A 25,641-nucleotide genomic window follows, 5' to 3' on the forward strand; every position below is an offset into this window, starting at 1 on the left:
CGCCCAGGAAGTAGATACTGACCTAGTAGAATGAGCTGTAATTCTCTGAGGCGGAATTTTACCCGACTCAACATAGGCAAGATGAATTAAAGATTTCAACCAAGATGCCAAAGAAATGGCAGAAGCTTTCTGGCCTTTCCTAGAACCGGAAAAGATAACAAATAGAATAGAAGTCTTACGGAAAGATTTCGTAGCTTCAACATAATATTTCAAAGCTCTAACAACATCCAAAGAATGCAAGATTTCTCCTTAGAATTCTTAGGATTAGGACATAATGAAGGAACCACAATTTCTCTACTAATGTTGTTGGAATTCACAACTTTAGGTAAAAATTCAAAAGAAGTTCGCAACACCGCCTTATCCTGATGAAAAATCAGAAAAGGAGACTCACACGAAAGAGCAGAAAATTCAGAAACTCTTCTAGCAGAAGAGATGGCCAAAAGGAACAAAACTTTCCAAGAAAGTAATTTAATGTCCAATGAATGCATAGGTTCAAACGGAGGAGCTTGAAGAGCTCCCAGAACCAAATTCAAACTCCAAGGAGGAGAAATTGACTTAATGACAGGCTTTATACGAACCAAAGCTTGTACAAAACAATGAATATCAGGAAGAATAGCAACCTTTCTGTTGAAAAAGAACAGAAAGAGCAGAGATTTGACCTTTCAAGGAACTTGCGGACAAACCCTTATCTAAACCATCCTGAAGAAATTGTAATATTCTCGGTATTCTAAAAAAAAAATGCCAAGAAAAATGATGAGAAAGACACCAAGAAATATAAGTCTTCCAGACTCTATAATATATCTCTCTGGATACAGATTTACGAGCCTGTAACATAGTATTAATCACAGAGTCAGAGAAACCTCTTTGACCAAGAATCAAGCGTTCAATCTCCATACCTTTAAATTTAAGGATTTCAGATCCTGATGGAAAAAAGGACCTTGAGACAAAAGGTCTGGTCTTAACGGAAGAGTACACGGTTGGCAAAAGGCCATCCGGACAAGATCCTCATACCAAAACCTGTGAGGCCATGCCGGAGCTACCAGCAGAACAAACGAGCATTCCTTCAGAATCTTGGAGATTACTCTTGGAAGAAGAACTAGAGGCGGAAAGATATAGGCAGGATGATACTTCCAAGGAAGTGAAAATGCATCCACTGCCTCCGCCTGAGGATCCCGGGATCTGGACAGATACCTGGGAAGTTTCTTGTTTAGATGAGAAGCCATCAGATCTATTTCTGGAAGTTCCCACATTTGAACAATCTGAAGAAATACCTCTGGGTGAAGAGACCATTCGCCCGGATGCAACGTTTGGCGACTGAGATAATCCGCTTTCCAATTGTCCATACCTGGGATATAAACCGCAGAGATTAGACAGGAGCTGGATTCCGCCCAAACCAAAATTCGAGATACTTCTTTCATAGCCAGAGGACTGTGAGTCCCTCCTTGATGATTGATGTATGCCACAGATGTGACATTGTCTTATCTGAAAATAAATGAACAACTCTCTCTTCGGAAGAGGCCAAGACTGAAGAGCTCTGAAAATTGCACGGAGTTCCAAAATATTGATCGGAAATCTCACCTCCTGAGATTCCCAAACCCCTTGTGCCGTCAGATACCCCCATACAGCTCCCCAACCTGTAAAACTAGCATCTGTTGAGATTATAGTCCAGGTCGGAAGAACAAAGAAGCCCCCTGAACTAAACGATGGTGATCTTTCCACCATGTCAGAGAGTGTCATAAAATCGGTTTAAAGATATTAATTGAGATATCTTTGAGTAATCCCTGCACCATTGGTTCAGCATACAGAGCTGAAGAGGTCGCATGTAAAAACGAGCAAAGGAGATCGCATCTGATGCGGCAGTCCTAAGACCCAACATTTCCATGCATAAGGCTACCAAAGGGAATGATTGTGACTGAAGGTTTTGACAAGCTGATATCAATGATAAACTTCTCTTGACTGACAAGGACAGAGTCATAGACACTGAATTTATCTAGAAACCTAAAAAGGTTACCCTTGTCTGAGGAATCAATGAACTGATTGGTAAATTGATCCTCCAACCATGAACTTGAAGAAACAACACAAGTCGATTCGTATGAGATTCTACGAAAATGAGAAGACTGAGCAAGTACCAAGATATCGTCCAAATAAGGAAATACCAACACTCTATTCTCTGAATAGAGAAAGAAGGGCACCGAGAACCTTTGAAAAAAATTCTTGGAACTGAGGCTAGGCCAAACGGTAGAGCCACAAAACTGGTAATGCTTGTCTAAAAAGAGAATCTCAGACACTAAAAGTAATCTGGATGAATCGGAATATGCAGATACACATCCTGTAAATCTATTGTAGACATATAATGCCCTTGCTAAACAAAAGGCAGGATAGTCCTACAGTAACCATCTTGAATGTTGGTATCCTAACATAACGATTCAATAATGATAGATCCAGAACTGGTCTGAAGGAATTGACCTTCTTTGGTACAATGAAGAGATAAAATAAAACCCCAGCCCCTGTTCCAGAACTGGAACTGGTATAAATACTCCAGCCAACTCTAGATCTGAAACACATTTCAGAAATGCTGAGCCTTGCTGTGTTAACTGGGACACGGGGAAGAAAAGAATCTCTTAGCAGGAGGCCTTAACTTGAAGCCAATTCTGTACCTTTCTGAAACAATGTTTCTGAAACCAGAGATTAAGAACGGAATTGATCCAAATTTCTTTGAAGAAAACGTAATCTGCCCCATACCAGCTGAGCTGGAATAAGGGCCGCACCTTCATAGGTACTTAGGAGCTGGCTATAGGTTTCTATAAAGCTCGGATATATTCCAAACTGGAAATAGTTTCCAAACTGATACCGCTCCTGAGGATGAAGGATCAGGCTTTTGTTCCTTGTTGTGAGGAAAGGAACGAAATGATTATTTACCCTGGAAAGAAAGGGAAAGCAAAGTTGACTTAGAAGACATGTCAGTATTCCAAGTTTAATCCATAAAGCTTTTCTAGCTAAAATAGCTAGAGACATATACCTGACATCAACTCTAATGATATCAAAAGATGGTATCACCAATAAAATTATTAGCATGTTATAAAATAATAATAATGCTATAAAATTATGATCTGTTACTTGTTGCGCTAAAGCTTCTAACCAAAAAGTTGAAGCTGCAGCAACATCCGCTAAAAATATAGCAGGTCTAAGAAGATTACCTGAACATAAGTAAGCTTTTCTTAGAAAGGATTCAATTTTCCTATCTAAAGGATCCTTAAATGAAGTACTATCTGCCATAGGAATAGTAGTACATTAGCAGGAGTAGAGACAGCCCCATAACCTTAGGGATTTTTGTCCCAAAAAACTCTAATCTGTCAGATGGCACAGGATATAAATTGCTTAAACGTCTAGAAGGAGTAAATAAATTACCCAAATTATTCCATTCCCTGGAAATTACTTCAGAAATAGCATCAGGGAGATAAAACACTTCTGGAATAACTACCTTATTTAAACGTTTACATTTAATATCAAGAGGACCAGAATCCTCTATTTCTAATGCAAATAACACTTCTTTAAGTAAAGAACGAATAAATTCCATCTTGGACAAATACAAAGATTTATCAGCATCAAAATGATGATGTTCATTTAAAAATTCATCTGAAAAAAAGAGAAGTTTTAAAAGACTTTTATGTATACTAGAAGGAGAAATAACAGACATAGCCTTCTTAATGGATTTAAAATAAATAAAATCTCTTATGTTATCAGGAACACTCTGAAAATTAGATGTTGACGGAACAGCAACAGGTAATGTAACAGTACTAAAGGAAATTTTATCTGCATTAATAAGTTTGACATGACATGCAATACAAATAACAGCTGGAGAAACAGATACCAAAAGTTTATAACAGACTTAGCTTGGTAGCTCCAGCACTGTGCAGTGATTTTCCTGTAGTAACTTCTGACTCAGTTGCAACGTGGAACATCTTGCAATATGTAAAAGAAAAAAACAACATATAAAGCAAAATTGATCAAATTCCTTAAATGACAGTTTCAGGAATGGGAAAAAAATGCCAGTGAACAAGCTTCTAGCAACCAGAAGCAATAAATAATGAGACTTAAATAATGTGGAGACAAAAATGACGCCCAAATTTTTTAGCGCTAAAAAAGACGCCCACATTATTTGGCGCCTAAATGCTTTTGGCGCCAAAAATGACGCCACATCCGGAACGCCGACATTTTTGGCGCAAAATAACGTCAAAGAATGACGCAACTTCCGGCGACACGTATGACGCCGGAAACGGAAATAGAATTTTTGCGCCAAAAAAGTCCGCGCCAAAAATGACGCAATAAAATGAAGCATTTTCAGCCCCCGCGAGCCTAACAGCCCACAGGGAAAAAGTCAAATTTTAAGGTAAAATATGTTAAATTGAAATGCATTATCCCAAATATGAAACTGACTGTCTGGAAAATAAGGAAAGTTGAACATTCTGAGTCAAGGCAAATAAATGTTTGAATACATATATTTAGAACTTTATAAATAAAGTGCCCAACCATAGCTTGGAGTGTCACAGAAAATAAGACTTACTTACCCCAGGACACTCATCTACATGTTTGTAGAAAGCCAAACCAGTACTGAAACGAGAATCAGCAGAGGTAATGGTATATATAAGAGTATATCGTCGATCTGAAAAGGGAGGTAAGAGATGAATCTCTACGACCGATAACAGAGAACCTATGAAATAGACCCCGTAGAAGGAGATCACTGCATTCAAATAGGCAATACTCTCCTCACATCCCTCTGACATTCACTGCACGCTGAGAGGAAAACCGGGCTCCAACTTGCTGCGGAGCGCATATCAACGTAGAATCTAGCACAAACTTACTTCACCACCTCCATCGGAGGCAAAGTTTGTAAAACTGATTTGTGGGTGTGGTGAGGGGTGTATTTATAGGCATTTTGAGGTTTGGGAAACTTTGCCCCTCCTGGTAGGAATGTATATCCCATACGTCACTAGCTCATGGACTCTTGTTAATTACATGAAAGAAATAGCTCTCCCATTCCAAGCTTCCATGTGGCAAAGCCATCATGAAAGCTCCTCTCTCGTTTCCAAAGATAACAGAATGAGGTGAGAATATGAAAAACCTTTCTGAAGATAAGAGATTTTTAACCTTTGGAGTTCGCGATAATGAAGAGGGGCCGGAAAGATAGCCTGAATAGAGGATGAAAGTAACCTAACTATTCTGGCTGTCTGACTGAGACAAATTGTTTGGAGTCTTGGAAATTTCTTTCTTGATGTTCTTTATCTTGGGTAAGGGCAAACTTAAAGTTTGGAAGGAACTAGCACTGATTTTTCTTTGTTTACAAGAAAACCCAAGTTTTCCAAGAGATTTATTGTCATGGTTAATTGGGATTGAGGAGAGAGAAAATTCTGGTTCATCAGAAGAATATCGTCCAGGTAAATAATTAAACGAATTCCTCTGAGTCTCAAAAAAGAAACTATAGGTTTGAGAAGTTTTGTAAAAATCCATGGGGCAGAGGAAAGGCCAAAAGGAAGACAAATGAAGTTCCAAATGTTTTCTTCACAAGAAAAGGTTAGATATTTTCAATGTTCCGGAGCTATAGGAACAGTAGGATAAGCATCTGAAAACTGACAAGCCAATCGTTGTCTAAAAGGCAATCTCTTAAGAGATGAATACCTTCCAGTTTGAAATGATTGTAGACAACGTAAGCATTGAGAGATCTTAGATTTATAACAGGTCTGAACTGGCCATTTTTCTTTTTCAATAAAAATAGGTTGCTGAAATAGGCCAGATTAGGATTTAGACTTTGAGAGATTGCTTCTTTTTGATGAAGATTTTCTATCTCTTTTTGAACCAAAACTTTGTCTTTTTGAGAGAAATTAATAGGTTTTGGAAATAAAATTTGAACAGGGGGAGATATGAAATCTATTTGGACACCCTGAACCGTTTTTAAAATCCAAGGATCTGAAGTTCTGAGATTCCAGTTGTGAGCAAAGAAAGCTATTCTTCCTCCAACTTTTAGTGGGAAAGAAGGAGGGGGAGAAAAAAGAGGATATTTTACCTGCAGAAGGGCGAGATCGTAATCGGATGTGTTGACCTCTTTGTTGCCATGGTCTGGCACGTTGCGGGAAAAAACTGTATGAGGTGGTGGCTTCTTTGGCATATCTGGGAGTTTGGAACTGAGGAGTGTAGTTTTGCTGAAAGTGAGGTCTTGATAAATGTATGGTACGGCCGGGAAAGAGACCTCTTCCTTTCCCGGCCCTGTCAGAGAAATTTTGAGAGTAAAGAATTTTTCTCATAGAAGTTTTTACTTTATTAAGGGTAGAGAAAGTGTTTGCATAAAGATTCAAGTCTTTCAGGAAGTCATCTCCAAAAAGGAAACCATCTTTGTCAGAATGTAGTTCATTAACCGCAAAATTGCAAATTTTTGGGTCTATTTTACGAAGAATATTCTTTCTTCTTTCTACAATGATGGCAGCACTGGTGTTACCAACAAAAGATAAAGTATGCTGAACCCATTCTCTAACGAGAGATGGATCCATAGGGGTTTCATTTAAAACTGCCTCTTCGGATAATTCAAAAAGTTTAATAATTGGGCCAATAGAATCAAGGAGTTTATCTTGGCAATTCCTCCAGGCTTTATCTAAACCTTTTTTTTTTTTTTTTATACCCGGGAGATCCAATAAACTTAAGGACTTTGGAATCTATGTCCGGGGTAACATTACTATTTTTTGGGAGTAAGGGTCTAGGGCATTCAGCTCTCATATTATTTCTAGACCTTTTCTTTAGCAATTTCCATGGGGGGAAACCATTCAGATGACCGAGGGTGATGCAAGGTATCTGTGTTAAAGCAAGGGTTACCTAAGGCATCTGCAAAATTAATTTCATTCTCATCCAAATGTTTTGATTTTTTAGTATGTTTCTTACATTTTTTACATTTAGGTTCAGAATCAGAAGAGGAGCCTGATTCATAATCATTTGAATTAGAATTATCTGAATCCTCAGAAAAATTATCAGAATTATAAGAGGTAGAGGAATCTGAAAGTTCCTCTTTAGAAATAACTTTGGATTTTTGCAGTAAAACTTCCTTTTATGCACCTTGGGAGTAAGCGGTCATTTTGCGGATGTTTTACTTCCTTTGCCACCAGGAAGATTGGATTCTGATAATAAATGTTTAGATTTACATACAAGTTTTTTTGCCTGCTTTCATAGCACTAGAAGGTGCTTTTCTTTTAATTGCTTTTTTAGCAGAGGATTTTGCCATTAAAGATGTCATATGGGAACATTAATTTACCTAGAGTTGTCTATTATTTTGTAAACAGATTGTTCAGTCAGGGGATAAGAAACAAAATTGTCTTGGGACATATTGAAAAATAAATAAAATGATAAACGCACTTGAAAAAATAAAATAATAATAAAATATATAATAAAATAAATTGAAAGACTTGGGCCTAGATTTAGAGTTCGGCGGTAAAAGGGCTGTTAACGCTCCGCGGGTTTTTTTCTGGCCGCACCATAAATTTAACTCTGGTATCGAGAGTTCAAACAAATGCTGCGTTAGGCTCCAAAAAAGGAGCGTAGAGCATTTTTACCGCAAATGCAACTCTCGATACCAGAGTTGCTTACGGACGCGGCCGGCCTCAAAAACGTGCTCGTGCACGATTCTCCCATAGGAAACAATGGGGCTGTTTGAGCTGAAAAAAAACCTAACACCTGGAAAAAAGCAGCGTTCAGCTCCTAACGCAGCCCCATTGTTTGCTATGCGGTAACCCTTCCTACGTCTGCACTTAACACTCTAACATGTACCCCGAGTCTAAACACCCCTAACCTTACACTTATTAACCCCTATTCTGCCGCCCCCGCTATCGCTGACCCCTGCATTACACTTTTAACCCCTAATCTGCCGCTCCGTAAACCGCCGCCACCTACGTTATCCTTATGTACCCCTAATCTGCTGCCCTAACATCGCCAACCCCTATGTTATATTTATTAACCCCTAATCTGCCCCCCACAACGTCGCCGACACCTACCTACACTTATTAACCCCTAATCTGCCGACCGGACCTGAGCGCTACTATAATAAAGTTATTAACCCCTAATCCGCCTCACTAACCCTATCATAAATAGTATTAACCCCTAATCTGCCCTCCCTAACATCGCCGACACCTACCTTCAATTATTAACCCCTAATCTGCCGACCGGAGCTCACCGCTATTCTAATAAATGTATTAACCCCTAAAGCTAAGTCTAACCCTAACACTAACACCCCCCTAAGTTAAATATAATTTTTATCTAACGAAATAAATTAACTCTTATTAAATAAATGATTCCTATTTAAAGCTAAATACTTACCTGTAAAATAAATCATAATATAGCTACAATATAAATTACATTTATATTATAGCTATTTTAGGATTAATATTTATTTTACAGGTAACTTTGTATTTATTTTAACCAGGTACAATAGCTATTAAATAGTTAAGAACTATTTAATAGTTACCTAGTTAAAATAATTACAAATTTACCTGTAAAATAAATCCTAACCTAAGATATAATTAAACCTAACACTACCCTATCAATAAAATAATTAAATAAACTACCTACAATTACCTACAATTAACCTAACACTACACTATCAATAAATTAATTAAACACAATTGCTACAAATAAATACAATTAAATAAACTATCTAAAGTACAAAAAATAAAAAAGAACTAAGTTACAGAAAATAAAAAAATATTTACAAACATAAGAAAAATATTACAACAATTTTAAACTAATTACACCTACTCTAAGCCCCCTAATAAAATAACAAAGACCCCCAAAATAAAAAATTCCTTACCCTATTCTAAATTTAAAAAGTTACAAGCTCTTTTACCTTACCAGCCCTGAACAGGGCCCTTTGCGGGGCATGCCCCAAGAATTTCAGCTCTTTTGCCTGTAAAAAAAAACATACAATACCCCCCCCCAACATTACAACCCACCACCCACATACCCCTAATCTAACCCAAACCCCCCTTAAATAAACCTAACACTAAGCCCCTGATGATCTTCCTACCTTGTCTTCACCATGCCAGGTTCACCGATCCGTCCTGGCTCCAAGATCTTCATCCAACCCAAGCAGGGGCTAGACATCCACTGAAGAAGTCCAGAAGAGGGTCCAAAGTCTTCCTCCTATCCGGCAAGAAGAGGACATCCGGACCGGCAAACATCTTCTCCAAGCGGCATCTTCTATGTTCTTCCATCCGATGACGACCGGCTCCATCTTGAAGACCTCCAGCGCGGATCCATCCTCTTCTTCCGACGACTAGACGACGAATGACGGTTCCTTTAAGGGACGTCATCCAAGATGGCGTCCCTCGAATTCCGATTGGCTGATAGGATTCTATCAGCCAATCGGAATTAAGGTAGGAATTTTCTGATTGGCTGATGGAATCAGCCAATCAGAATCAAGATCAATCCGATTGGCTGATCCAATCAGCCAATCAGATTGAGCTCGCATTCTATTGGCTGTTCCGATCAGCCAATAGAATGCGAGCTCAATCTGATTGGCTGATTGGATCAGCCAATCGGATTGATCTTGATTCTGATTGGCTGATTCCATCAGCCAATCAGAAAATTCCTACCTTAATTCCGATTGGCTGATAGAATCCTATCAGCCAATCGGAATTCGAGGGACGCCATCTTGGATGACGTCCCTTAAAGGAACCGTCATTCGTCGTCTAGTCGTCGGAAGAAGAGGATGGATCCGCGCTGGAGGTCTTCAAGATGGAGCCGGTCGTCATCGGATGGAAGAACATAGAAGATGCCGCTTGGAGAAGATGTTTGCCGGTCCGGATGTCCTCTTCTTGCCGGATAGGAGGAAGACTTTGGACCCTCTTCTGGACTTCTTCAGTGGATGTCTAGCCCCTGCTTGGGTTGGATGAAGATCTTGGAGCCAGGACGGATCGGTGAACCTGGCATGGTGAAGACAAGGTAGGAAGATCATCAGGGGCTTAGTGTTAGGTTTATTTAAGGGGGGTTTGGGTTAGATTAGGGGTATGTGGGTGGTGGGTTGTAATGTTGGGGGGGGGGTATTGTATGTTTTTTTTTACAGGCAAAAGAGCTGAAATTCTTGGGGCATGCCCCGCAAAGGGCCCTGTTCAGGGCTGGTAAGGTAAAAGAGCTTGTAACTTTTTAAATTTAGAATAGGGTAAGGAATTTTTTATTTTGGGGGTCTTTGTTATTTTATTAGGGGGCTTAGAGTAGGTGTAATTAGTTTAAAATTGTTGTAATATTTTTCTTATGTTTGTAAATATTTTTTTATTTTCTGTAACTTAGTTCTTTTTTATTTTTTGTACTTTAGATAGTTTATTTAATTGTATTTATTTGTAGCAATTGTGTTTAATTAATTTATTGATAGTGTAGTGTTAGGTTAATTGTAGGTAATTGTAGGTAGTTTATTTAATTATTTTATTGATAGGGTAGTGTTAGGTTTAATTATATCTTAGGTTAGGATTTATTTTACAGGTAAATTTGTAATTATTTTAACTAGGTAACTATTAAATAGTTCTTAACTATTTAATAGCTATTGTACCTGGTTAAAATAAATACAAAGTTACCTGTAAAATAAATATTAATCCTAAAATAGCTATAATATAAATGTAATTTATATTGTAGCTATATTATGATTTATTTTACAGGTAAGTATTTAGCTTTAAATAGGAATCATTTATTTAATAAGAGTTAATTTATTTCGTTAGATAAAAATTATATTTAACTTAGGGGGGTGTTAGTGTTAGGGTTAGACTTAGCTTTAGGGGTTAATACATTTATTAGAATAGCGGTGAGCTCCGGTCGGCAGATTAGGGGTTAATAATTGAAGGTAGGTGTCGGCGATGTTAGGGAGGGCAGATTAGGGGTTAATACTATTTATGATAGGGTTAGTGAGGCGGATTAGGGGTTAATAACTTTATTATAGTAGCGCTCAGGTCCGCTCGGCAGATTAGGGGTTAATAAGTGTAGGCAGGTGTCGGCGACGTTGTGGGGGGCAGATTAGGGGTTAATAAATATAACATAGGGGTCGGCGATGTTAGGGGCAGAAGATTAGGGGTACATAGGGATAACGTAGGTGGCGGCGATTTGCGGTCGGAAGATTAGGGGTTAATTATTTTAAGTAGCTTGCGGCGACGTTGTGGGGGGCAAGTTAGGGGTTAATAGATATAATACAGGGGTCGGCGGTGTTAGGGGCAGCAGATTAGGGGTACATAAGTATAACGTAGGTGGCGGTCGGCAGATTAGGGGTTAAAATTTTTAATCGAGTGGCGGCGATGTGGGGGGACCTCGGTTTAGGGGTACATAGGTAGTTTATGGGTGTTAGTGTACTTTAGGGTACAGTAGTTAAGAGCTTTATAAACCGGCGTTAGCCAGAAAGCTCTTAACTCCTGCTATTTTCAGGCGGCTGGAATCTTGTCGTTAGAGCTCTAACGCTCACTGCAGAAACGACTCTAAATACCGGCGTTAGGAAGATCCCATTGAAAAGATAGGCTACGCAAATGGCGTAGGGGGATCTGCGGTATGGAAAAGTCGCGGCTGTAAAGTGAGCGTTAGACCCTTTAATCACTGACTCTAAATACCAGCGGTAGCCCAAAACCAGCGTTAGGAGCCTCTAACGCTGGTTTTGACGGCTACCGCCGAACTCTAAATCTAGCCGTTGGAATGCAAAACACCTAATCAACCAAAATGAAATCAAATATTTCAAATATTAAATATGTTTAATAACAGTTGAAATATAAAATGAGATTTCTCTGACAGGAATAAAAGTGTGAAAAGCGACCACCGGAGAGCAGCAAATACCTGCAAATAAAAGAGAAACAAAATGAATGTCGATGGAAACAATTTGAAGGAGACTGAAAGTGAAACTGAAGAAATAACCAAGAAGATTACTTCAGTCGATGAGGAGGAGGAGGCGTCGACCGCTCTACTGAGGTAAAATGAAGGCGGGCTGTGACGTCACGAGCGAACGCCCACAAAATGGCAGCAGTCGCCGAGACCAGAAGGAGATGGAGAAAGAAAAAATGCAATAATAATAAGGTAATAGAAATTTGAAAAAAAAAAAAAACGGGTATCGAAAGAGGGTAACGGACAAAATAACAACAGAGAGATGGAAAAAACGAACAGGGAAAACAAATAGAAAAACGGAAATGAAATATTAACAAATAATAATATAAGGCACTAAGAATAAAAAGAAAGGGAAAAAATTAAAATAAGGGTAATAATATCTGCAAAAAAAAAATAATAATACAAAAACGAATACAGGTAGCCCTCAGTTTACGCCGGGGTTAGGTTCCAGAAGGAATGGTTGTAAATCGAAACCGTTGTAAATTGAAACTCAGTTTATAATGTAAGTCAATGGGAAGTGAGGGGGTTAGGTTCCAGGCCCCTCTCAAAATTGTCATAAGTAACACCTATTACATTATTTTTAAAGCTTTGAAATGAACACTTTACATGCTAAACAGCATTATAAACCTAATAAAATAATCACACACCACAGAATATATAATTAAACTAAGTTAAATGAACAAAAACATTTGCTAAACAGCATTATAAACCTAATAAAATAATCACACAACACAGACTTCACTTGCATTTTTCTGCAAACAGTTCTTTCTATGCATTCCAATCTGGACTGATTTATAGACAGGAAGATCTTGTTCCTTTGAAATCTGCTTGATAGCTCAGGTCTGGTTGAACTGATTAATTTCAGCTTGCTTGGATTGCATATCTTTGCTGCAACACAAGCGGACAGCTCCACCTACTGGCTATTTTAATCAATGCACTGCTTCTCAATGCTTTTCAATAGCAGACACATGACTGGAAAAAAAGGTTGTGTAAATTGAACCGTTGTAAATCGAGGGCCATCTGTAATTTAATATATGTATTAGAGAAATAAAATTGCACTCTTATCTTGTTGCTGAGCAGCAAAAGAAAGAGGAAGATGGGGTGCACATTGGTCTGTTTATGACAGAGGTAAGAATTATATAAAGCAAAATAATTAGAGAAAATGGGAAAAAAGGATGTGCAAAAAAATAATTTGAGGCCTCATGGACTCTTGTCACCATGAAAGAAAGAAATTTATCAGGTAATATTTAAATTAATTTTCTTTCATATAGAGATAGGGTCCACAATCCATTACTCCTGGGAACTAATACCCAAGCTGTAGCACAGGCCACGAGTAATAGAAAAAAATAGGGAGGGATTAAACATCCTTTTAAACCATAAGAAAAAAACACACCCAAAGACGTTTTTTTTATCATTTTATAATTGTAATTAAAAACAGAAAACTAGCCCAAGACAGAAACAACCGCCTGAAGTACTTCCCTACCGAAAAGCAGCTTTAGATGAAGCGAAAACATAAAAAAATGGTAGAATTTAGTAAATGTATGCAAGGATTACCAAGTAGCTGCCTTGCAAATTTGTTCCAAAGAAGCCTGATTTTTGAATGTCCAAAAAGTGGCTAATGAGTGAGTAGAATGAGCCATGAAATGTCTAAGTGGAGTCTGACCTGCTTCTACATAAACCATATGGATTAATTGCTTAATCCAAGAAGACAGAGCAACAGAAGACATCTTCTGCCCCTTGCGCTTACCTGAAGAATGAATAAACAAATCAGGAGTTTGTCTGAAAGATAATATTTCAATGCCCTGACAACATCCAAGTTATGAAGAAGTGTCTCAGAAGAATTCTTTGGATCAGGACAAAGGGAAGGAACCACAATTTCACTACTGATATTGTCAGAAGAAACAACTTTAGGCAAAAAAAAAATCAAAATAAGTAATCAAAACAGCTTTATTCTCATGAAAGACAAAATAAGGAGGATCAGAAGAAAGTGCTAACAAGTCAAACACTTGGATTTCTAGCAGATAATATAATCAAAAGAAACAAAGTTTTCTAGGAAATAAGCTTTATATCCATCTTATGCATAGGTTCAAAAGGAGGAGACTGCAGAACCTTTAAAACCAAATTAAGATTACAAGGAGGAGAAATAGGTTTGATTACAGGCTTTATTCTAGATAATACCTGAACAAAACTATCCACATCAGGTAGATTAGAAATTTTCCTGTGGAAGAGAACAGTGAGGACAGAAATCTGGCCTTTCAAAGAACTGGTAGAAATACCTTTCTTCAAAACATCTTGAATGGCAAGAATAATTATGAACAGAACACCAAAAAACAAAAGCTTTCCAAACCTTATAGCAGGTTTCCTAGCCTGAACAAGAGTATTAACAACAGACTCAGAAAAAACCCTATGACAAAGAACTATCCGTTCAATCTCCAAGCCATCTCCAAGCTTAGAGATTTTAGATCCGGATGGAAAACGGGACCTTAAGACAGAAGATCTTTTCTTAGAGGAAGAGTCCAAGGCTGGCAACTGGATCTCTGAACAAGATCTGCAAACCAAACTCTTCAAGGCAATTTTGGAGCTATGAGAATCATTGATGCATTCTCTTGCCTGATCTTGGTTATTACTCTGGGTAACAAAACCAGAGGAGGAAACACATAAGCCAGTTGAGAAGCATTCTCAGAGCATTTGTCTCCAGAGCCCTTGGATCCCTAGACCTGGAGAAATACTGAGGAAGCTTGTTGTTCAGTCTGGGAAGCCATGAGATCAATCTCTGGCAAGCCCCAAAGATTTACAATCTGACTGAAAACATCTAAATGAAGAGATCATTCCCCTGGATGGATAGTCTGACAACTGAAAAAATCTGTTTCCCAATTGTCCATTCCTGGAACATAAACTGCAGATATATGACAAAGATAAATCTCTGCCCAATCCAGAATTTTCGGAACTTCCTTCATCGCCAAGGAACTCCTGGTTCTCCCCTAATGATTGATATATGCCACAGCTGTAACATTGCTTGACTGAAACTGAAGGAAGAATTATTTCCTTTACTGGGGCCAAAAGAAAAAAGGTGTTGTGAATTGCTTAGTGTTTCAAAATATGTATGGGCAACTTCGCCTCTCAAGATGCCCAAACTCATGAACAAGGCAAGAACCCCATACTGCACCCCAGCCAGACAGACTTGCATCTGTCAAAATTATAGTACACAGAGGATGAGCAAAGCTTGCTCCCTGGGGAACTAACCACCATGAGAGAGATTGCATTGCTAGAGAACTGAGGTAAATAATTTGTGATAACTGGAAGTGATCCCTGTTCCACAGATTTAGCATTCAAAGCTGAAGAGATCTCATATGAAGCCAAGCATAAGGCACCACATCTGATGCTGCCACCATCAAACCTATTAGTTCCATGCAGGAAGCTACTAAAGGAAAAGGCTGAGCCTGAAGATTCAGACAAGCAGACATTAATCTTGACATCCTTGCCTCTGTTAAAGACTCATGGAGACTGAATCTATTTGAAATCCCAGAAAAGTTACCATGAAGTTGAAGTAATGACAACAGTTGGTTGACATGAGATTCTGCTAAAATTATAAATGGAGATTGAACCAAGATATCGTCCAAATAGTGAAAATCATAAAACCCCTGAGACCTTATGACTGAACCTTTGTAAAAATTGTAAAAATTATCGGTGCAGTGGCCAGACCAAATGGAAGAGCCACAGACGTATAATTTTTTTCTAAAAAGGCAAACCTCAGAAACTGGTTATGATCCAAATGATTAGGAACATGCAGGTAGGCATCCTTTAAGTTTATGGTCGACATATAGTGAACCTTGATGAATAAAAGGAAGGATTGTTCTGATGGTTTCCATCTAGAAAGTTGGAATCCTTACAAACTTGTTTAAGACCTTTAAATCTAGATCAGGCTGAAAAGTTCCCTCTTTCTTGAGAACTATAAAGAGATTTGAGTAATACCTCTTCCCCTGTTCTAAAGCAGGAATTGTGACTATAACCCCTATAGATTCTCGATCTGAAACACATTGAAGAAAATCCTGGGCTTTCACAGTCTTCTTTGGCACCATTGAAACAAAAAATCCGTATCTGGGGGGCTTTGAATTGAAGCCTATCAAATACCCCAGAGAGACAATTTTCAGAGCCCAAGGATCTGAAACTGAGCAAAACCATGCATCCTGAAAATGAATCAACCTGCCGCCTACCAGAGATACTGGACTGGGGGGCTGCACATTCATACTGACTTAATAGGGGTGGAACTTGTGGACTGCTTGGACTTGTGCCAATTGGCACCAGGCCTCTAGGACTTACTTGAGCCGCTTTGAATAGAGGAAGAGGCAGCTGTTCTCTCCTTGTTCTGACAAAAGTAACGCAATTGACCAGAAGTTTTAAATTTACCCTTAAACTTCTTATCGTGTGATAGAAACTTACTCTTGCCATCAGTAGATGAAGAAATGATATTGTCCAGTTCAGTTCTAAATCTGGAAAAAGAATTGAAAGTAATTTATTCTTAGAGGCTGCATCAGCAGACCAAGATTTAAGTCATATATATTTTGTCTGGCAACAACTGAATGACACAAATCTTTAAAGTTAATTCTAATAATATCAAGAATAGCATCACCTACAAAAGCATTAGCAACATTAAAGTGTCTCCAAAAGTTCCAGAAAATTATCTCTATCAGATTCATCAAGAACCTGAACAGAGATATTCTCTAACTATTTAGAGATAGCAGCTGATACCTTAGCAATAGCAACAGCAGGTTTAAAAATATATCTACAATGGAGAACATTTTCTTGAAGAAGAATCGAGCTTCCTATCTAATGTGTCTTTAAAAGAAAAACTATTTTCCATAGGAAGAGTAGTTTTTTTTTAGAGAAGGCAGAAATAGCATCATCCACATTAGAGACACTATCAAAATGCACAGACTGAACAGGATACATTTTCTTAAATCTGGGGGATGGATTGAAAATACTTAAGGGCTTAAGCTAATCCTTGACCCAAATTTTAGAGACAGCCATAGGAACAGGATAGAATTCAGATTATTCATCCTGATTTAAAATAAGAATCTAACTGACCTTTTGAAGTCTCCCCAGCAGAGGTATCATCTGAAACCTCCAAAGCAAGTAATACTTCTTTAAGCAAAGTGTGGATTAACTCAGTCTTGAATAAATACACAGAGGGAGATGGATCAGTATTAACAGCCTGACAAACTCCCTGATAATCAGATAACACTTCCTACTCAAACATAACTGACTCACAGTGAGATTCAGAAATACCACCACTAGTAGAAGGAAAAGCAGACACTGACCTTTTCCTTTTACATGGCGGGGGAAAAGCAGCCATCAGATCTGTGATAGTAGACTTAATGTACTCCCTCAGATAGGGAGGGGGCTCCAATTGTTCCTGTAAAGAGCAAACAGAGACAATCCCTTTAGAAGCCAAATATGCAATTGGTTGGTCACTATGCATACACTTTTGATGACAAGCATTAGACAATTGATCAGGAGGGAAAACCTCATCCTGTTTGCATAAAACACATTTGTAAATTATAGAAAAATGCTTATTTGCAATAGCTTCCAAATCTGGATTAGGCCCAGCTTGCAGAGAACCAGCATGATCCACGATTCAAAAATAGTGAATACAGAGCTCAGAGGAGAGGCGAACCCACACAAACCACCTAGCAGCCAAACCGTTACTAAGTAGCGACCGCAGCGTCCAGGGTACCTGAATAAAGGGAAAAAGTGCCAAACTAAGAAGCCCACCTGTGTCATAAAGAACGCTAAAACAGTGCAAGATTTAAAGAGATACATAAATAAAAAATATAATCAAGGTCCTCCTAAGAGCTATTCACAGCTAAGCTGGCCAAGGGCATTACAATTTAGAAACATTTTTTTTACAACTGCCCACTTAAAAATTTAAAACATAAACTTACCTTAGAAACTTAATCCAGTACTGAGAAAGTTATTAGTTGCAGGTTAAGCATGTTCTGAAGTAAGAATATAAGAAAAATAAGTGCAAAGGACATTCCCTGCACTAAATGCCAGAAAAGACTAATTTTTATCCTTTCAAATAAAAATGATAAAAAAATCATCTTAAATGCTTAATACTCCAAAAAATCTCCCTCGTGAATAAGTTAGTACTGAAGAGGGGAACCCCAAAGTCCTAACTAGGAAACCCTAAAATAAAATAATAAAAAAAAACTTTCACATCTTCATTCTTACAGCTGCGGCAAAGACAAGACTGATTACCATGGAGGTGGGAGGGTTTATATAGAGCTCTGAGGTTTGGGAATCTTTCCCTCCTCCTAGTGGCAGAAAAGGTAATTTCCAGGTGTAGGACTCATCACCTACTGTATATGAAAAAAAAATATGCATGTTTACTACATAAAAAATTAAGTAGTGAGATATTTAATATGTTGTTTGTATTTAATTTATTGATTGTATGAAATGTGTTAAGTGTGGCCTAAGAGAGTAAGGATGGATTATGTGTAAGAGGGTTACAAAGATGCTCTGTGTTAGGGAAAAGTAGAAAAATGCTATAAAATGCTTTAGGAGTTAAAGGGCCAATGTAATCAAAACTAAACTTTCATGATTCCGATAGGGCATGCAATTTTAAACAACTTTACAATTTACTTTTATCATCCAGATTTGGTTTGTTCTCATGGTATTGTTTGTTGAAAGCTAAACCCAGGTCATCTCATATGCTAATTTCTAAGCCCTTGAAGGCAGTCTCTTTTCTCAGTGCATTTTAACCGTTATTCACAGCTAGACAACACTAGTTCGTGTGTGCCATATAGATAACATTGTGTTCACTCCTGTGGAGTAAGCACTGATTGGCTAAAATGCAAGTCTGTCAAAAGAACTGAAATAAGGGGGCAGTCTGCAGAGGCTTAAATACAAGATAATCACAGAGGTCAAAAGTGTATTAATATAAACTTGTTGATTATGCAAAACTGTGAAATGGGTAATAAAGGAATTATCTATCTTTTTTAAAAATACAAATTATGGAGTAAACTGCCCCTTTAAGGGGAGCATGAGAAAACTAACCAAAGGATGTTGTAGAAAGAATATTAAGATGATAGAAGAGGCTGCATGAGCATGAGACATTAGGGCAAGATAAAGAAGGTTATCTCAAAGCAGTTTGAGGATGAGAAGACTGATGTAGATAAGAGAGAAAGATACGAAAATGAGAAAGAGTGTATGATTATTGAAAAGGATGAGAAGCTCTTTGTATGTGAAAGAGGAGAGGGTGTTAAAATAGACTAGTGTGAGAAGGCTAAGGCAACAGATTACAGGTAAATATTAAGGTCTTTAGAGTCATGAAGTGCTGATGTATTGTAGACATGGTTGATACAAGGGGCAACACAGAAATGATATGGAGGAATGAGGAGCTGCTTGTGTGTACAGATGAGGATATGAGCTAGGGTGAGGAAAATAGGGTTATAAAGCAGAAATACATTACTGTGTGTTGTGGTGGCTGTTAGTGTGTTACACTTTTAGAAGATATCATTTTTTTATTTGAAGAATGGTATGATGGGTTATGTCATTAGTGATGTCATTGATGTTACTAGTGATGTTATTAATGATTTAGATATAATTTGTTTTGTGTAGGATGATTTTAAAGATGGTCACTACTGATGACATTGATGATGTCAGCAGTGAGATCATTGATGGTTAAAAAAAATATATAATTTCTCTGATATGTAGGATGATGTCATGGGTTATGTCACTAATGATGCCATTGATGATGTCATAGGGATGTCACTAGTGATGTTATTGATGATGTCATCAACAATGTCACGTGTAGTGTAATCAGTGATGTAATTGATGAGGTCATGAAAAGCACCCAGGGCGGGGTAATTTGAGATAGGTTATTTGCCAATTAATATATATATATATATATATATATATATATTTTTTTTTTTAAACATTAGGTACATAGGTTTATATGTACAGCTGTACAATGCGATAGACAGCCAGCCAACCAGCCAGATAGATACATAGGTGCAGTTTTTTACATACCTTTGTCCAAATTCTAAAAATTCTTTCAGTAGCTTATCTGAGTAAATAAATCCCAAAGGATTCTGGGGATTGATTACAATTAAAGCAGTAATGCGAATACCCTGAAATATAAAGAATATTAAAAGTTGTTACAATATGAATATTACCCAAAAGGGGTACATTAATTCTTTGTGTGCGCTAACTTGACAAGAGTTATCTTAAGGGGCATTATGTATTGATTAAATATAAAATATTGAAAAATATTTTAATGTAAATGATTATTATAGATGTACTAAAATATTCAAAAAAGGAATTTTTTTGCTTACCTGATAAATTGATTTCTTTAACGATACGACGAGTCCACGGATTTCATCCTTACTTGTGGGATAGTATCCTCCTGCTAATAGGAATTGGCAAAGAGCACCACAGCAGAGCTGTATATATAGCTCTTCCCTTCCCTCCACCCCCAGTCATTCGACCGAAGGTTTAGGAAGAGAAAGTAAAAGCTAAAAGGTGCAGAGGTGACTGAAGTTGTAAAAATAAAATATAATCAGTCTTAAAATGACAGGGAGGGCCGTGGACTTGTCGTATCGTAGAAGAAATCAGGTAAGCATACATTTCCTTTTCTTCTACAAGATACGACGAGTCCACGGATTTCATCCTTACTTGTGGGATACAATACCAAAGCTACAGGACACGGATGAAAGGGAGAGACAAGACAGAGACCTAAATGGAAGACACCACTGCTTGAAAAACCTTTCTCCCAAAAACAGCCTCAGAAGAAGCAAAAGTATCAAATTTGGAAAATTTGGAAAAAGTATGAAGGGACGACCAAGTCGCAGCCTTACAAATCTGTTCAACAGAAGCATCATTTTTAAAGGGCCATGTGGAAGCCACAGCCCTAGTAGAATGAGCCGTAATTCTTTCAGGAGGCTGCTGTCCAGCAGTCTCATATGCCAGGCGGATGATACTCCTCAGCCAAAAAGAAAGCGGTAGCCGTTGCTTTCTGACCCCTACGCTTTCCAGAATAAACAATGAATAATGAAGATGATTGACGGAAATCCATGGTTACCTGTAAGTAAAACTTCAAGGCACGGACCACGTCCAGATAATGTAACAGAAACTACTTCTTAGAAGAAGGATTAGGACACAAGGAAGGAACAATTTCCTGATTAATATTCTTATTTGAAACAACCTTAGGAAGAAATCCAGGTTTGGTACGCAAAACCACCTTATCAGAATGAAATATAAGATAAGGCGAATCACATTGTAACGCTGAAAGCTCCGAAACTCTTCGAGCAGAAAAAATAGCAACCAAAAACAAAACTTTCCATGATAACAATTTAATATCTATGGAATGCATGGGTTCAAATGGAACCCCTTGAAGAACTCAAAGAACTAAATTCAAACTCCAGGGAGGAGTAATTGGTCTAAATACAGGCTTAATTCTGCATAGAGCCTGACAAAAAGACTGAACATCTGGCACATCTGCCAAACATTTGTGAAGCAAAATTGACAAAGCAGAAATCTGTCCCTTTAAGGAACTTGCTGATAACCCTTTCTCTAATCCTTCTTGGAGAAAAGACAGAATCCTGGGAATCCTAACTTTACTCCATGAGTAACCCTTGGATTCACACCAATAAAGATATTTACGCCATATCTTACGATAGGTTTTTCTAGTGACAGGCTTACGAGCCTGTATCAAAGTATTGATGACCGAATCAGAGAAACCCCGCTTAGATAAAATCAAGCGTTCAATCTCCAAGCAGTCAGCTGCAGAGAATTTAGATTTGGATGTTGGAAAGGACCTTGAATGAGAAGGTCCTGTCTCAAAGGAAGTTTCCACCGTGGCAGAGAGGACATGTCCACTAGATCCGCATACCAAGTCCTGCGTGGCCACGCAGGCGCTATCAGGATTACTGAAGCTCTCTCCTGTTTGATCCGAGCAATCACGCGTGGAAGGAGAGGAAACGGTGGAAACACATAAGCTAGGCTGAAGGACCAAGGTACTTCCAAGGCCTGAGGATCCCTCGACCTGGATCCGTAACGTGGAAGCTTGGCATTCTGACGAGATGCCATCAGATCTAATTCCGGTCTGCCCCATTGGCGATTCAATGAGGCAAACACCTCCGGGTGGAGTTCCCACTCCCCTGGATGAAAAGTCTGACAACTTAGAAAATCCGCTTCCCAGTTCTCTACTCCTGGGATGCAGATTGCCGATAGATAGCAAGAGTGGGCCTCCGCCCATCGGATTATCTTTGATACTTCTATAATCGCTAAGGAACTACTTGTTCCCCCCTGATGATTGATATACGCCACAGTCGTGATATTGTCCTACTGGAATATGATGAATTTGGCCGAAGCCAACTGAGGCCATGCCTGAAGAGCATTGAATATTGCTCTCCATTCCAGAATATTGATTGGAAGTAGAGACTCCACCTGAGTCCAAACACCCTGAGCCTTCAGGGAATCCCTGTCATATCTCATGTACCATCATGGGTTAACTTTTCTGCCTCTGTTTCATTTCCCTCCTATAAAGGGGTTTTACCTATCCTCTATCATTGCTTGGTATTAGCTGTGATCTCCCAGCATCCTGCTGTTGCTAATCAAGCTCATCTGTTAACTCAGACTCCTGAAGTGTTCACTTTCCTGGCTACTTCCTCTCCCTTCTGGTTATCAGGAGATTGCTTCTATTCTGAAAACGCTTACCTGAGGCTCAGAACCCTGAGCGTAACATCTGACCGCTCCTCTTCTAACAGCTGACTGGCGGGTGACGTCACCGACTGCCGCTTCACTCACACTTCCGTGTTCGCCACGCTACTGAGGACAAGCTGTATTTCAACAGCAGCTACGAACTTGTAAACTACCTCCGCTCCCATCCTGAGCCGATTCTTAAACATATCCTTTACCACGCTTGGTAAGAGAACTTTTATTTACTCAGACTGCACATTATTTGATTACATATTTCGCTATTGAGCGCACCTCCTTATTGTTATTTACTTTTAAATGACATGCTTAACACTTCATCTCTCTCTGCACAGAGTTGAAGACTGTAATCTTGTGGTATCACTATATCATAGACAGGATATATTAACCATAAGAAACTATATAAACTTCCCAGTATAACAGTTATTAGGACAGGTTAGTTCCTTTTAACCAAACAACTGGGAATACACACTTAATGCTTAAATGAATCTCCTAAGTATATTTACATTGTGGATATTTATGGAACATTGTAATTTAAAGTATGTTTGTAATTTGAACTGTTACAGAAATACCAAGCCAATAAAACAAGGCAAACAACTAAAGGCAGTAATGGATCCTGTGGAACTCTCAAATTATGTAGCATCTTTGGGGCAGAAAGTGGATCAGCTAAATCAGGGTCTTAGAGACCTACAGATTGAAAATCAGACCTTAAAATCCATAATTAAAGAAGGATATATTCCTCCACAACAACACACAGAATCTGTTATAGAACCCCCAGTTTGCCCACCAGATAAATTCAGTGGAGACAGAAAAAATTTCAGACAATTTGTTAATGCTTGCACACTTTTTTTTACTTTAAAACCTAAAACCTTTTCTACTGAAAAAACTAAGGTTTTAACTATGATTTCCTATTTAAGAGGGGAACCTCGTGTTTGGGCAGATTCTCTATATGAGCAAAACAGTCCAATACTAAACTCTTTGGACAGTTTCCTTAACTCACTCTCATCCTTATATGAAGACCCACACAAACAAAGTACAGCAGAATTTAAACTTAGGAATCTAAAACAAAATAAAAAGGCTGTAGAGGATTTGGCAATTAGATTCAGGTTGGAATTTAGTAACATTGAGGAGTCAGTTTAGGTTGGGATTGTCAGATGCCATAAAAGATGAACTCGCCAGACTTGATTTACCAGAGGATTTAGAGACTTTAATGCAATTAGCCATAAAAATAGATCACAGGATCAGAGAGAGGAAACAGGAAAAAAATTTCCATGACACTAATTATAGATATCATGACACAAGAACCACTCCACAACATACAAAAGGTATTGAGGAACCTATGGATATTGGGGCTATAAAAGGACCTTTATCTCCTGAAGAGAAAAACAGACGAAGAATCAATCATCTTTGCCTGTATTGTGCATCGCATGAACATGATGTTCCAACTTGTCCTGTACTTAAGAAAACAAAGAAGGGTAAGAAAATTAACAAAGAAGTTACTTTAAATTTCACAAATAGTCATGTAACAAATTGTTCCATTCCCATTTCTCTACAGGGGGATCACCATCGCCTCAGATCTGAAGCAGTGATTGATTCAGGGGCTTACTCTTGTTATATTGATTGTGCACTTGTAGAGAATAATAAAATACCACTTGTTAAGAAACAAACCCCTGTTATAGTGCGTCTCATTGATGGGAAGCAACTAGAATCAGGGCCTATAACACATCAAACAGTTCCTTTACAGATAACAACACAAGATAACCATTGCGAATATATAACATTTGATGTGATATCCTCACCTATATTCTCAATTGTGTTAGGGTTACAATGGTTGAGACTTCATCAACCTACAATATCTTGGGCTGAAAATAGTATACAGTTTCTTTCGTCATACTGTAAATCTACTTGTTTCCCACAAACATCAGTACTTTCAATCACTGAGACTAAGATACCATTACAGTATTTAGATTTTGCACATGTTTTCTGTAAAAAAGAGGCTGAAACTCTACCACCTCACCGGCCGTATGATTGCCCAATAGATTTAATTCCCGGCTCAGATATTCCATATGGCCATATTTTTCCATTGTCTGAAAACGAGTTAGCTCATCTAAAATCTTACATTGAGGAAAATTTACGAAAAGGTTTTATAAGACCCTCTACCTCTCCAGCTGGAGCAGGGATCTTTTTTGTCAGAAATAAAGACCATACCTTACGTCCAATTGTGGACTATAGGGAACTGAACAAAAGAACTATTAAGAATCGTTACCCACTCCCACTAATATCAGAGTTGATAGAAAGGTTGAAAGGGGCATCAGTTTACACAAAACTAGATTTAAGAGGTGCGTATAATCTCATACGAATAAAACCCGGTGATGAATGGCTTACTGCCTTCAGAACCAGATATGGGTTGTATGAGTATACAGTTATGCCCTTTGGCTTATGTAACGCCCCGGCCACCTTTCAGCGGTACATAAATGATATATTCAGGGACTTACTTGATACTTCCATGGTGATATATTTAGATGACATTTTGATCTATTCATCTAATATAGAAGAACATATAAAACAAGTAAGAGTTGTACTCTCCAGATTGCAGGCACATCATTTATATGTAAAATTAGAGAAATGTATTTTCCATTCTCAAGACATTACTTTTCTAGGATATCATATAACACCTCAAGGAATATCTATGCAATCAGATAAAGTTGACGCAATATTAAATTGGCCAACACCAAAATCTAAGAATGAAGTACAGAAATTTCTTGGATTTTCTAACTTCTATCGAAAGTTCATAAAAGATTTCGCTAGAATAGCGAAACCTCTTACTGAATTAACAAAAGCCAACATACCCTACAAATGGTCACAAGATGCTGATGAAGTTTTTCAGTATTTAAAGACTAGATTTACCACAGCACCCATTCTATCATACCCCAAACCTAATTTACAATATATATTAGAAGTTGATGCATCTCACTATGCAATAGGTGCCATTTTATCACAACGTCCATCACCTCAAGAACCATTACATCCAGTAGCGTATTACTC

General features: G+C 38.1%; 1 protein-coding gene across 2 annotated transcripts in view; it reads right to left on the minus strand.

Moving 5' to 3' along the window:
* LOC128660276 (1-aminocyclopropane-1-carboxylate synthase-like protein 1) overlaps nucleotides 1-25,641 on the minus strand; it is a 526,308-nt gene that overhangs the window by 149,305 nt on the left and 351,362 nt on the right. For both annotated transcript variants that reach the window (XM_053714036.1, XM_053714037.1), the window contains one exon: nucleotides 19,912-20,012. In XM_053714036.1, coding sequence (XP_053570011.1) covers nucleotides 19,912-20,012 — 101 coding nt within the window. The remainder of the gene's footprint in view (nucleotides 1-19,911; nucleotides 20,013-25,641) is intronic.

Source organism: Bombina bombina, chromosome 5 (assembly GCF_027579735.1).
Source record: "Bombina bombina isolate aBomBom1 chromosome 5, aBomBom1.pri, whole genome shotgun sequence".
Classification (NCBI taxonomy): domain Eukaryota; kingdom Metazoa; phylum Chordata; class Amphibia; order Anura; family Bombinatoridae; genus Bombina; species Bombina bombina.